At 38.9% G+C, this 15334-nt stretch overlaps 1 protein-coding gene across 2 annotated transcripts in view; it reads right to left on the reverse strand.

Moving 5' to 3' along the window:
* The window catches only part of LOC113105807 (trithorax group protein osa-like), a 61446-nt gene that overhangs the window by 19969 nt on the left and 26143 nt on the right, over nt 1–15334 (reverse strand). For both annotated transcript variants that reach the window (XM_026267110.1, XM_026267111.1), the window contains exon 2: nt 4042–5664. In XM_026267110.1, the coding sequence (XP_026122895.1) occupies nt 4042–5664 (1623 nt within the window). The remainder of the gene's footprint in view (nt 1–4041; nt 5665–15334) is intronic.

Raw genomic sequence — 15334 nt, forward strand, 5'->3', positions numbered from 1 at the left:
ATGACATTAACTAACTGCTTGAGTTGGACATCAAATTGAGATGGACATCACCACTGATAAGCTATTACTAAAAATAAAGTAGAAACTTTGCTTTGTATGAATTGCATCGTGAAAAGCACAATACAAATAAACCTGAATTTAATTGAAATATACACAATACAAACACATATTATTATTTACACAAAGACGTTTATTTTGGATGCGATTCATTGCAATTAATCATTGCCCAGCGCAAAAAAAAAAAATAAATAAATAAATAAATAAATAAATATATATATATATATAAAATGACATAGCAAAAATTACCTAAACTTACAAAATGAAATTGAAAATAAAAAATATATAATTTAAGCTAAATTATTAAATACTATAATAGTATTTAAATAATATTACAATAACACTGGTGGGGATTGTTTATGGAGGGAGGTGAACTTTTAATCCTTCAAATGTTCAGTTATGTTTCCTGTGAAGTATACTTTGAAAAGATGACTGTAGTTTGATAGGAAAAGTCTCAACAGAATCTTTTTATATCAACATTTCTGATTCAATTCTTTCGAATCGAAACCGAATCATCTTTTTATTTATGAACTTTGAGGAGAAATCAAAGTTTAAACTATAAACAGTAGAGGCAGCACAGTTCCTCAACCCTCTCCAGCATTCAACCACGTCTCCACTGTGCTTTGACAACAATCAATCACTTTCCTTCTGACCTCAGATTCACTGAGTCACTTAAACATCAATTGGGCACTAGGGAAATGACATCAAAAATGTCTCTAGTCACATAAACCAATCAGCTAAAGCCACACCTGAGGTTCTCCGGCAACCACTTAAACACACAGAGAGGTGGACAGAAGCAGCTCTGCTTATATGACAGCATACACCACAAACACAAATCAGCCGTGTTTATAGCCTGTAGGCTTCGTGTGAGAGAGTGTATATTCAGTACATGTGGTCAAGTGTCCACTGCTGCTGTGAGGGCAAATAAACCTCTCTCTCTCTCACACACACACACACACACACACACACACCGCTAGGGTTATCCAATCTGTCACACCAAGGCACAGAAGACAGCTAAAACAGAGAGAAAAGAAGCACAAAGAGACAGAGTGAAACAAAGAATTTGTCACTGATGTCAAAAAGGCAAGTAGAGGAAAGGATAAAAGGGTTTTTCATATCTAGGTAACTGGAACTGACTACAAACAGACGGCAAGATGAGGACAAAATGTGTTTGTTCTAAAATCCCACATAGAAATTAACTTTTTCGACATTTAACAACTCCTTTCCCCATCCTCTTCTCTCTCGTTTGCTTGTCTTCCTGATTCTGGGCTTTTTACAATCAATTCATCGCTCTGAAGGTTTTTCTTACTTTCCCTAATTGTGGAGTGTCAGAGAGGTTACAAAGATAAAAAAGGCAATCTCACTTCTGCTTCCGAGCGTACAGACAAACAGACTTCCTCCACAAACTGTTAGTATGACAGAGAGAGAAGAGAGAGAGGTGTTCAGTAGGAGGAGGGAATCCCCACTTGAGTCAACGACTACCAGAAAGCTGCTCCTGCTGGGAAATACCTGTGTTGCTGTATATTTCTTGTGAATCATGAGTCTTGATAACAATCAAACTTTTGTTTTCTACCCGTTTATGCTCCTCGAGGAAATAGACGTACATGGTGAGTTTATAATAAGATGCGCCACACAGTTTTACCAAAACAATTACAAACACTTTCCTGTTAAGTGGTTAAAAAAAATATATATATATGTGTAGCCTGAATGCACTGTAAATCGCTTTGGATAAAAGTGCCTGCTAAATGTATAAATGTGAATGTAAATTTAGTATATATAATATGTAAACATTATGCAATTATAAAAATCTATACTATATGTGATAAATTTAAATACATTTATTAAAATATAATTTGTATTGTGTGTGTGTGTGTGTATATATATATAAATATATATTTAAATATATTTATAAATGTTAAACTCAAACAATGGAACTTCAGATAACTAATAATGCTTAATTCAAGTCCAAGATTAGACATTGCAAAAGATGGACAAAAATCTAATCTCATATCAAAACAAAAATCATGGTGAGTTGAGTTGTTAAATATGGTTTTGAATAACTCTGATTGTGTGTGTGTGATAGAGAGAGAGAGAGAGAGAGAGAGAGAGAGAGAGAGACAGTCAGTTTGGGGGGGTAGAAGTTTTGAGTCCCTCTTTAGTTTGCAGCCATGCATGCCAAGACACTAAAGAAACTGGCCCCCTTTTCTCTTTCTTCCTCAATCTCAGTCTCCTCTAAAATTCATTATGTTTTATTGGTGTGATGAAAGAGGACTACTGGGCTGAAAGAGGGGGACTCTGTCTTCAAACAGACCGCCACGGAGGGAGACAGAATGCACAGCAGTACTTTGAAACTCTATAGTCACACACATTTACACACACTGCCTTTCTCTCTTTAGCACGGAAATACAAACACACACACACACACACACAGCCACAAAGCCTTTGCTCTTTACTGCATAAACAAACACACATACTCTCACTTCAGAGCTAAAACAATAATGAATAAAACTCAAATTTTCTCTCAGGTTGCACAGAACAAACAACTTAAAATGTGGCTTTTTTTCTTCTCTTTTTTTTTGATTCAAGAAATGATCTTTTTAGACATGATACACTATCGAAACAACTAAAAAAAACAACAGTATTTTTGGCCCTATCCTAATTAACAGAGATGGACTGAGCACATTCAGCCTCTTAGCATGAAAGCTAATCACATACAAAGACTCACATTCCTTCACTCTCTGTTCAGCTGTCCATTCAATTAACCTTTGGAGCTTCCTAACTGCCCCCCTTATACACACATCAGAGTCGGAACACCCACTGCCCTCCCTTCCCTTGGTACACACCACAGGGTGCCTGCTCCATCTTTCAGAAACAGTCTCCGCTGTATGAAGTGAACATACCCAAAGCTCCACAAGCTAATGGAAAAACCAGGGATGTAATTCCCTCTTCTTATATATTTTTGTTTATTTAATTACACAATTCTAGAAGCCCTGCCTAAATGTTATTCCTTTGTCTCTTTTTTTCAGTGTGCTAAATCATCTGTCGACTCTATAAATCAAGAATTATGAAGACTACACAGATGCATCACAGTCTGAGGAAAAACAACCACAGAAGTCATCTATTGCCTGTACTTAAAGGGAGAGTTCACCCAAAAATTAAAATGCTGTCAGTAATGACTCAACCTCATGTCGTTCAAAACCTGCGAGACCTTTGTTCATCTTTGGAACACAAATAAAGATGTTTTTGATGAAATCTGAGATCTTTTTGACCCTGCATAGACAGCAGCGGAACAACTGTGTGCAAGGCCCGGAAATGTAGTAAGGACATTGTTAAAATAGTCTATGTGACACCAGTGGTTCAACCACAATGTTATGAAGCTACGAGAATTCAAAAAAAAAAAAGAAAAAAAACTATTCACCAATTTCTTCTCTTCCATGTCAAATCTTCAAAGTGATGCTGCTGATGTAGGAGCCGGCATTCTGATTTAAAACCTGGATGTGCTGCAGCTTTTTTGCAGGAAGAGGAATGCACATGTATGCACTGTGGTACTCTTTTGAATGCGCGACAAAATCATTGAAAAGAAGAAATACGTTATTTTTACAAATTGTATTCTTGTAGCTTCATAAACTTACGGTTGAAACGCTGATGTCACATGGACTATTTTAAATATGTCCTTACTATCTTTCTGGGCCTTAAACATGTCAGTTGCGTTGTTGTCTATGCAGGGTCAGTGTGAGTAATTAAATGACAGAATATTCATTTTGGGGTAAACTAACACTTAGAGTAAAGTGTCAGTCTCATGTGGCTAAACACATCAAGTTAGACATAAAGAAACCACTAGTCCTGAGTGTAATGAAAATCCTTGAGCTCATATCTAAAGTAGAGTTTTATACTAGCTGTCTGACATTATGTTATTTGTGAAAATATATTTTGCAATATATGACATTTTACATACAAATTTAACAAGCAAGAAACAGTACTCACATCTCTGCAGTGAGGCACAATACCACCAGCAGGCATTCCCCTTTGCATGCGCTGTGGCAGAAGATGCCCATGTCCTGTGGCTGAAGTGGGCGCCGTGGGTTGCATGCTAGCACTGCGGTATCCTCCCATAGCCAGAGGACCCAGCTTGGGCACGGAGGGATTGGGATCAAAATGTCGTAACGGCTTTGTGTTGTTGAAAGAGTATGGTTCTGGACCCATACCAGTTGTGGAGGTCTTGTTTAGTTGCAGCTGTGAGGGTTTTCCCTGCGCCTGCATTAGGAGCTTGAGGCTACTGGGTGGCTGATTGGATGTGATGGCCTTGAACAGCTGGCTAGACATTGCAGGTGCTTGATTATTTTGCGAGTTGAAAAGATGTCCTTGTGTGGGAAGTTGCGTTCCTGGTTGGCATTGCCCAGCTGGACTAGGATGTTTATCTGGTCGGTAAGGAGGTGATGGTCGAGTGTTGTTTGATGTTGGGGCAACACCAGGAAGATAACTTGCCTGAGAACCTTGGATTGCAGTTCCGGAAACTCCTGGTGGGGCATTTCCAGAAAGAATGCTGTTCTGGGGGCTGAAAGGGGGCTGAGCAATTGCTGGGCTGGCCAGCTTTTCTGGCCTGTAGGGTGGTGAAGGTCTGGTGGATGGGGCTGGAGCCATGCTAGAGATTAGAGAATTCTGGGGACTCTGAATATTTCCTGCTGGGCTGAAGGGCTGCTGATGAGGTGATGAGTTGGGCAGCTTATCCCCTGGTCGGTAAGGTGGAGAGGGACCAGCCCAAGACGTACTCTGCTGGCCCAATCCAGACAACCCTGACTGTGCAGGTGGTGGACCTGCACTGTTGTTAGAATGATGCTTACTAGATGCCATCTGCTGAAGCTGTTGAGCCCGGGACACTTCATGCCAGTTGGATAGGGCGGCAGATAGCATAGGTGACCGTGCTTGATTTTGCCCTTTTGAAGAAGAGGAGGACAGGGGTGATGCTGAGAGTTGAGATGGAATTGGTTTGGAAGGATGTGGTAGGGTATATGGTGCCCCAGCAGGACTTGGACCCACTTGAGGAGACCCAGCTTGAGAGAAACCAGGGGACTGAGTGAGGTGGGCCTCCAGGTGTGACTGTCTCTGCGGAGATCTTTTGGGGGTGCCATTACCTTCTGGGTGGACAAAACCTCCAGCTGTACTTGCCTGGTCATCACTTTCTTTTCCTAAGATTTTCTCAATATCAAGCTCTGGTAAAGATGGATCAGGGTTCTTTGTAAGTTCATCCAAAATCTCCTGCAGTTCTTGTTCCACTGAAGGAGTGGCTGAACTCCCATTTGGGTTGAAGCCCCCTGAGCCTCCCCCAGTGACTGGTGTTGATCCAGGACTAGCATTTGGGGGTACGGAATATGGAGAGCCCAAATTATTGTTGTTGCTGTTCAGCCTATTACCTTCCAGAACACCCCCGTGGTTGCCCATCCCAGAAGGGAATGGGGGCTGAGTGTAGCTGGGGCCCATGGCCAGGGTGACATCTTCCAGACATAGTCGTTTGCCACCTCCCTGGGTCATAGAGGTGTCAGAGACCCCGTTAAGTGATGCAGAACTCTCGACAGCCCCAGTCAATTTCCTCTTCAGGGATCCTAGCAGCTGTGGGGACATAGAGAGAGACAGCCTTGTTATCACAGCAAGTTGCTTCAAGGAAAACAGAATAAAAAAAAAAAGAAACACAAAAGATATATGACCAGAATTGTTTAATTTTATGCGAGAACATTTACTAAGAGTCCAAATCTTGACATTCATTCACATTTCTCAAGTATGTATTTAGTTTTTTGGCAACACATTGATTTTTACTACAAGCTGACTGGTCTGTTACTGCCCACAAATGGTCTGTAGGGATCTCAAGGCTCCATCTTTCAAACACTACCAGTATGAATGCCTGTTTCCAAAACTGGCTTTTTTTGGGTCTGAGTCTTCTAAGGGCCCAGCTGTCGTCCAATGGTGCCAAAAGTGGGATCATTCAGCAGACCGTTTCCATTAGTGCGTGGGTCAGCACCCTGAACACCTTCTCTCTTACCCCATCCTCCCCAATTCTAGCCCTCTCGAGAGCCCTCTTAGCAGATTAAGACTAAAGAGCCGCCAATCAAAAGCACCTCATTCACATTCAGAATGAAGATGTTTGCAAACTTGCCAATCACATTATATAAAAGACAGAGTCTGGGCATTTTTAAGATGTGTGGCCTCCAAGGGACACCTATTATCAAAGCAAATCACTGAATGAAACTTAAAACAGAGTTCTAGTAAAATAAAATAATACGTTTTCATTCTGGTCTTACAAAATAGACCAGAAAAATCATGTATTAGCAGTTTCAATTCATGAGAGCAACAGATTTTTAGCCTTTTTTATTGTTTAAGAGACTAGTGGACTCCCAGAAGAGAGGTACAAGAAGACAGAGAGAGTAAAAAAGAGACAGAGAGAGAGAGAGAGGATATAACTAGAAAGACAGCATCTTGGTGGATTTTAGTCCCAGTGCAGCTAGAAATCCTGTGTGTTCCATGGCACTTTTAACCTTATAGAAAAATTGAGAAAGACAGAGATAGAGGGACGAATGAAGAGAGACCTCCAAGAAATGGATTCTTGACGGGATGAATAATTTACTGTAACATTCCAGCTGCAGAAAAATGTGCAGTATTTTTTCATTCTTGTCTCTTCTGCATTCTCTCTATTTCATGAGGATCCTGACAACATTGTCAATTTTTAAGCTCTTTTTCAGACTTGTAAAAGCCATTGGGAAAACAATTACAAAATATTGTACATATCATATAGAAAAACAGTTTTGACAGCTCCCTACATTGCATCCGCCTAGATACGATACAGGAATATATAAACACTACAACTCACACCCCCTTCCCAAGAAGCTGGTTTGTGGACACTGCTAGTCCACTTCCTACAAAAGCACACTTTCCTCCTCTCTCTTCCTTCATTCCTCCATTCCCCACCCCCTTTTCATCTAGGAGGTTTTCCACATAGATTCCTCTCCGACTAGAACAATGGAACTCTGGAGACACACCTTCCCCGGCATCGCCAAGCTGTCTGCGCAGTCCACCCTGCCGTGCATGTGTGTGTGTGTCTTGTGTATGAAAAAGAGACAGTGTGAACATGTGACAAAAAGGAAGAGTGTCTGTGCACATGTAAAAGAATATGAATTAACGCAGCCTTCATTTTAGAGCCTGTATTCTCACTGACACACACACACAAACACAATTCTCTCTCTAATGGATGCCAATTTCACCCTGAGTAAACACATCAATACAGACACATTGACTCTCTCTCTCTCTCTCTCTCTGCTAGAGGGATGCCTTTCATTCGGTAGCGATCAGATTTGTCCCATTATGACTGACACAACCATCTGTCAGCACAGAGCGCTGGCAAGAGAGAGAGAGAGAGAGAGAGCAGACCTATCATCCACACTGCTGTGCATATTCCTCATAATTATGGCTGGTAAGGCATACATCTGATTGCATTGTTCTGATTCTCATTAAAGCTGCACTGTACACACACACAAATGCAGGATGCTAAACAAACAGAATGGTACCGTGATGAGAGGGGATTAGTAAATTAGTGCAGTCCGAGTGTAATGCTACATTTCAATAAATGGGTTTGTGGATTTGGTTGGTATTGAGATTAAAATAAAAAAGCATCAAATGGTACCAGAGACCAAATTGTCAATTAGAACAATGCCTAGTAAAAATACTACAGCCACCATCACCAATACTAAGAATTATCAATAAAATACTACCTTAATCAATAAAAACCAGCAAAAACTACAAAAAATGCACACTAGTATGTTTATTAGACTGCATACCATGTCAAAACCATGACTGACATTGCATGCATGAATGACATTCAGTTCCATTAGAGGCACTAGCACCTGTAATGCATACTGAACTAAAACATTCTCAAAGAGTTTGCTGCATTATTTATTCAGTGGCACAGCAGCATCGCCACAGACCCAACAGTGTGACCAGCATAGCCCAATTTAAAATTTTTAATTCAGTTTCACTAAAAAGAATCAGCTCATTAGAGTCATTCGTTATGTAGTGAATCAATAATAAAGAACTCTGTGTAGTTGGATTAATGCACTTCATGTTGTTAATAACCAAAGAATATATCTCCTTTCTCTTTGTATTTTTATATTAACATGGTACAAGATTTTCCTATTTAAATAAATGTGATAAACAAGTTAAATTAGGCTAAAAGTAATCAAAACGTAATCTGATTATAGAACAAAAGTGTGTAATGTAATGGATTACAAACTAACCCTAACTGGAATCAGTAACGGATTACAATTAGTAAATTATCTCTCCAGATTAAAATGCATTTAGTACTGAATTTACTGATGTTCTTAAACTCTGGTTCCTGGTTTAACTACTTAATATCCTGGTGTGTTCAAATCATTTGTTGTCTATTGTAAATAACAGGTCTGCGTAGCGTTCTTTCTAGGCTATTATATTTGTTTCTTCATCCTTCATTCCCCTTGCGTCTGGACCTGGCTGTCATGTCCACACAGTCAGCTTTCCATGACGGCTGCTATCGATCCACCTCTGCAACGGCTGATTATTCAACCACTGTGTCCCTGTCTGTGCAGTCATCTGAAACGAATCAATGATTCAGAAGCTTTTGGACTCTTCACAGATGCCAAGACAAAGTTATGGAATCTTTGACACGTTATTATCTTAAATGACTCATTCAGTAATTCAAATGACTGGCAAAATGACTATTCATAAAAAGTCAGTTTAACCACCAACCACCACCATTAATCAACTAAACCGGATTTCACAGACTACCAGAGTTCTAAATAATTTAAGTAACGTTCACAGTACCATTATTAATGAATGTGCAGTGATTAATTCGAAAAAATAAATTTAACTCAGTTCAGAAGAGCCAAAGTGTACTCACTTTTGGCTTGTGGAGAGCAGAAGGTTATCTGAGCAATGATTAAGAGGAAGATTTTGAAGAAAGCTACTTCTACTTGTGTTTCACTGCACAAAGAGGGTAATTAAGGACAGTCCCTCATGTTAGAGAACACAGAAACAGGATGAGGAGTGCGTGTGCAAGAGAAAGAAAGATAGAGATACAGAGTAGGGCAGAGGAAGGGTCTGTGCCAAGAGAAACAGAATGGGAGGGGTCTGGAGACACTTTTTGCGCATATAAACAGAGTTTCGTCTCATAGACCAACATAAACACGCCTAATGTTTTTAATGCATGTGTGTGTGTGCCGGAAAACACATGGCCAACCTCGCATACACTCACAAAGACAAACACCAGTGTGATTAAAACGTTCAGTGCTGCATATAACCAGCTGCTGAATTCTCGAATCTACTGACCCCAAACGTTTAGATAACAGTGTGGAAAAGAGGGATGAGGATATTCCTCAAATATCTGTAGTATCAGTTTGAGTCACACAGAAAAAGAAAGTAATACAGGTTTAGGACAACATTAAGGTAAATTATACAACTAGCATCTCAGTACTTAATGATTGAATTTTAATTCGGCACAAACTATTCCTTTAAGCGAAAAAAAAAATCCATAAAAGCAGAAATGTAAAAGTCACAAATACTGATGGAGCAAAAGTAGACTTTAGACCAGAAATATGATGAGACACTTGGAGGATAGAGTGTTTTAAAGCAGTAAAAGCTAGGAGAGGTGAAAAGAAAACCCCTCCTTTCTAAATAAGCCATCTCAAAAAAATCTGTGTGCTTGTGTGACAGGGAGGGGAAAGGAAAACAAGCGACTTCCCAGCGAAAGTAAACGAGCTGGTGCATATTTACACACAGGCGAACAAGAGAGCAAACACACACGTGCACACCCACGCACAAACCCGCATGCACACTGAGGTAGTAGCCCTGCTGAGATTAAAAGAGCAAGCTTTCTTCATTTATCTCTTTTCCCACTGCACTCTTTTCCTCTCTCCCTCCCTCCTTCCCTGTGGCATGTAATGGTATGCCAATCATCATTACTGTTTCCATTGTCATGCCCTTAATTACCGCTGCCTCTGCGATGCCACTGTCATCTAGATATGCTAATAAACAAAGAATAGCCCGGCAGCCATGCGCCACTGCTTTAGTGTGAGCTTGCGCCGTGAGTATGTGTGTGTTAGTGTCTTCTGCTCGGCTCTGGTGATGCTTTCGGCCTCAAACTCTCTTTTGCGGCATGAGCACAAACGCTTATCTCACAAACACGATGACCTTGCAGATAAGCATTTGTTCAGACATGCCCCATCTAGTTACATAAATGGTAACTAAGAAAATATATTACTAGATATTTTTGTAACTGTATTTATTAATGATAGTGTGTCAAGTGAAGAGTAGTGTAAAAAGTTTTATTCATAAACGGATGCTTTTGTATAAAGTGACTTACGGTGCAGTCAAGGTGTGTGCTTGATCAAAACTTTTGATAATGGTGTTGCAAGGCCATATAGTCTACTGCTATAAAGTAGCAGATATACGATCATCTACTAATTAATAAAACTAGTCAGCAACAATAGACAAAGAAAAGCAGTCCACATGAAGATGGGAATATATTATGGCTTGATTAGTAATTCATCTAAATAAAGAGAAATTGAACTATTCTCGCAACTCTCTGCTAATAAGTGGAGGTTAATAGGATCATACTGATTTTTTTTACTCTTAAACAGAGGCAAACTTTTTCAATGTAGATGATATTTTTTGTTCTATATCGGGGATAAGGATATCTCAGCTATTTGTGTATTGCACCTGTTTTTGTATTTTAATAATCAAACTATCCTGTGTTGAAACATCATATATTCTATAGAAATGTAGAAGGACAATAACTGTGTTGTACTTATTGAAATATATACAGTACCATTCAAAAGTCTGGGGTCAATGCCATTTAGAAAGATTTTAAGGACATTTTATGTTCACCAAAACTGTATTTATTAAATCAAAATTACAGTAAAAACAGTAATGCTGAAAATCAAAAGAACTGTTTTCTATTTTTATATATTTAGTCATTTATTCTTGTGAAAGCTGAATTTTCAGCAGCTATTTTTCCATACTTTTTGAAAACATTGTTTTTAGAACTCTTTGATTAACAGTAAGGTCCACAGAACAGCATTTATTTGAAATATAAATACTTAGTAACATCATAAATGTCTTTATGCTTTCTTGCTGAATAAAAGTTTTTGAAAAAATATCTTACAGACCCCAAACTTTTGAACGGTAGTCCGACTACTAAATTTGCAGTAAAGCATGAGTGTATATGAACTCTTCATTGTCAAAGTACATTTCTTAAGGGGAAACACCTTAAAATCACATCTTACCATTGTCATTTAGGCAGAAATGTTCCTACCTAAAGTGACTAACAGCACATTTACTGCAGGGATTCTTCCCTTCGGAGCAGCCTAGGGTTAAGTTCCTCGCTCAAGGGCAAACTAGTGATGGTACCCAATAATTCTGCAACCTGAAACTGACAGAAAACTAGCCCAGATCTTCAGTCTTAAATCCACCAGCATCCACATAACACACAGAAACCCATACTTGCTGTTCAAATCTTAATTAGGGAGCAATACTTGTGAGGATAATTGAATAAGGAGATGAACTGATTACAATTTCTGCGCCGTCATTTATCTTGAATATAATCTAAACACTAAAGTGGGACTGATTTAGCAACTGTCTCACCATTTGATTGAGAATTACACCATATTACGATAATTATCTCATACATTTCATGTATTTGTTGCCCATTTGGAATCCCAATTCCCACTGCCATATGCCAACTATATACATAATATCTTTAAATCTTAGCTATATATGACAGTGTAGAATCTACACGTATAAACAGGACAGCCTGGATGCATAACAAACCATGTTCTGTACAAACAGCTTTGTTCATACATCATTTATAAGTGCAGTATGTATATCTGTACAAATAACATCTATTATAAACTTGACACTTTAATGTATTTTAAGTATGTATGACTGTGTTAACTTAACACAGATAATGTGTGTGTGTGTGTCCAGATGTGTAACGACAGGTGGGGTAGGTTTCAGAGAGGATAAAGAGGATTAGGAGAGCGAGGAGTGAGCCCTTCTCCAGCACCCCAGAGAGCAAGAGCCAGAGACACAGAGATAAAGAGCAAATCACAGCTAAAACAAAGAAAGACAAACAGTCATTATTTTTTAATCTGTCAACCATGTGGATCACATCCAAAACAATGTCTAACAAGTGAACTAATCGGCCCAAATAAAGACGTTTTCACCCCTCTCACACTATATCACCTTAAAATAATACAATCCTTCAACCTTGATATTGATTAGTTAAGAAAGACTACGGTCTGCCTACAGGTCATACTGAACGGATGACCAAATCACACTCCGCTCATTGGGTTCATTTGTCGTTTACTCTTCTCACTGGTTGGAAAGTCAGAGTCTACATATTACAATGAGCATGCAGCAGCAGTAGGGCGACACATATCGTACAAGCTCATTTGAGAGAGGAAGTCCTTGAATTCTCATCAGGAGGAAGAGAGAAGTAAGATTTAGATAACTGGGGCACTCTTATTCTGAGTCATTGCTTGTTTTTCTTTCCTTTCTTGATAGTCACTCTCACACGATGTGTGAATCTTTGTTTGTGCGACTGCGATTTAGGATGTTTTTCCGGTTTTGATTTCAGTAAATGACGAGCAACAAGTAACAGAGAGATCAGACCGAGGGAATAACCTAAACGCACTTTCCGCTCACTTTCACCACACACCGTTTTTAAATGCACATCTTTGTCGCGATTTCCAGTAAAAATAACTAAATATTACAGACAAGATTAATTCGCCTGATAAGTGGCATTGCATGAGAGGTGATCGAAATAAATAAATAAAACAACAACAACAAAAAAAAAAATAGTAAAAAAAAGAAAAGACTGCATAACATTACCAAAACCTGCAGAATAACCTGCAAATAAATAAATAAATAAATAAATGCATGAAATCTCTGACATATAAAGTAATAATTTTAGAAGATAAAATCATCTTTTCATCTATTTATTTTTTAAAATATTAAGGCTTAAAACAACTTTTTAAAAGCACAAGCAAGTGACAAACAACTGGAACAATGCTCAGGTAATGCAATATCTAAAAAGTCTTAATATCTTGCACGGCTTCGGTTATTAGGTAAATAATCTTGTTTATTATGTAAAAAGATGTTTCACTGAAAAACAAGACAAAAATAGTCATTAAAGCGCAAACATTTTCCAGTTCAAACGCATTGACACCAAATCAAGCGGTTCCATCTGTTATTTTTCTCTAAGAAAAGCATGACTGTGATTTAATTCACTTATTGATACAGAATAACAATCCTAATCACGGAGCTAGAGCGAGGAACACACACACAAACAGTCTCTGAGCGCAGAGTGCCGGAAGGTCTGAGCGCTCTGTGCTGTGTTCAGTGAATGCCAATGAACTTGTGAGGAGTGAGCGAGCGAGTGAGAGGAGAGAGACAGATGCACAGCCTTTTCATAGCGAAAGATAAACGCAGGACAAAGACAAAAGGAAACGGAGAGAAAAGAAATGCAAGACAGCCCGTCTTTGTTTGGATATGCGTGCGTGTAGGCACATCTGTGTTCGCACAGATAGGAAGTGTTCATTCAGTGATTTTTTTACTGCATTTGTTAGTCATCCTGACCAGACGCACAGTGATCCCAGTTGTCTTTCTCAGACTGTTTTAACGTCCATCCGAGCACTTTTATTAATAAAACAAGAGAGATAGAGTGTGTGCGTTTGCGTGTGACTATATATAAAAGCAGCTGCAGGGTAGGGCTAATTTAGCAGCTTTGCTAGTCTCACTGGACACTCCAGCTGTGTCAAAGCAACGAGGCACAAGCTCTCTCTCTCTCACACACACACACACACACACACACACAACTCAGATACTTGTCTTTTTCCTGAGACTGAGAAGTTTGACATTGACCACGCATGAAGATGAGATCTAACACAGCGGCAAACATGTACTATAGATATTATTAGTTTAGATAACCCGGTATAACTTTTTTTTTCAGTCCTGTTCCTCATGTTCATTCTATGTACTTATAATAGTAATTACAATAAGTATGTTATAAGTATGTAATAACTAGGTACTAACCCTGAACCTACCCCTAAACCTAAACCTACCCCGATTGCCTTGTATTACCAGAACTTTCTTGGATAAATACACTGTAAGTACACTATAAGTACATGTAGGTACACCTACTGTAAAATGAAGTGCAACTGATAACCCAAAAGCTTTGTTAATTGGGGAATCTAATTTCGCCATTTAGATTTAGATTCAGTTTGATCCAATTGTTTATTTAGGTAGTTATATTTTAGTTATAATGTTCATTTGTGTTCTGTTAATGCTATTCCAGCATTTCAGACTCATTCTATTCCTTTAACTCAAACAGTAGACCTAAGGCACTAACTATGCCAAGGTCATGGGTTCGATTTCCAGGGATGCTTGAACTGGATGCAATTTAAGTCACTTTGAATGAAAGTGTCTGTGTCAGTATGAATTTATACTCATAATTAATCTTTTTGAATTATTTATTAAAAGATCCAGCTCATTTCTGGAATTTGTCTACTCTGGTGAAGCGCTATGTTTTCGATTCACTAAAATGAATCGACTCATAAGATTCACACTACTGCAAAGTTTAGCGCAGGAGATTCAGCAGCAATTCTGAGCGGGTCTGTGTTTTGACATATACAGTAATTGTGGGCGGCAAGACACAGACTGTGTTTCTGTAATCAGCTCAATTCCATTCGCCACCGGCACACAACTTATATGTGCAGTAAATATGAAGGGATCAATACTTAAAATAAAAATATAAATTTTTCCTCACTGTTTCACTCTACTAAAAGGCTGTGTACCAGTGTTAACCCTCTGACATTTTGACCTCGAAACACTGTAATCCAAAAATCTCCACCAATCCCCTCTCTCACTGCCTCTGTAGTTATCCCCTTGAGCAGGAGAGAAAGAGCAAATAGACTTAAAGAAGATACTCAGTTTTGTATGTCTTCCTCAGATAAGAAAAGGCTTAGAGAGAATCAACTCGCCAAATCTTCAGAATCTAGTCTCCAAAACACACAAAGGAGAGAGAGGCGGAGAGCGTGTGTGTGTGTGTGAGAGAGAGAGAGAGAGAGAGAGAGAGGGAGGAACAGAGGGAGTGAACAGATACTGTATTCATTTCACACTTGTCAGCTGCTAGAGCAGAATCAAAATGAATACAAGGCTGAATGAAGAATGACAGACAATCTGAAAGCAGAAAGAGAGAGAG

The sequence above is a fragment of the Carassius auratus genome, chromosome 7 (genome assembly GCF_003368295.1).
Source record: "Carassius auratus strain Wakin chromosome 7, ASM336829v1, whole genome shotgun sequence".
NCBI classification, from domain to species: Eukaryota; Metazoa; Chordata; class Actinopteri; order Cypriniformes; family Cyprinidae; genus Carassius; species Carassius auratus.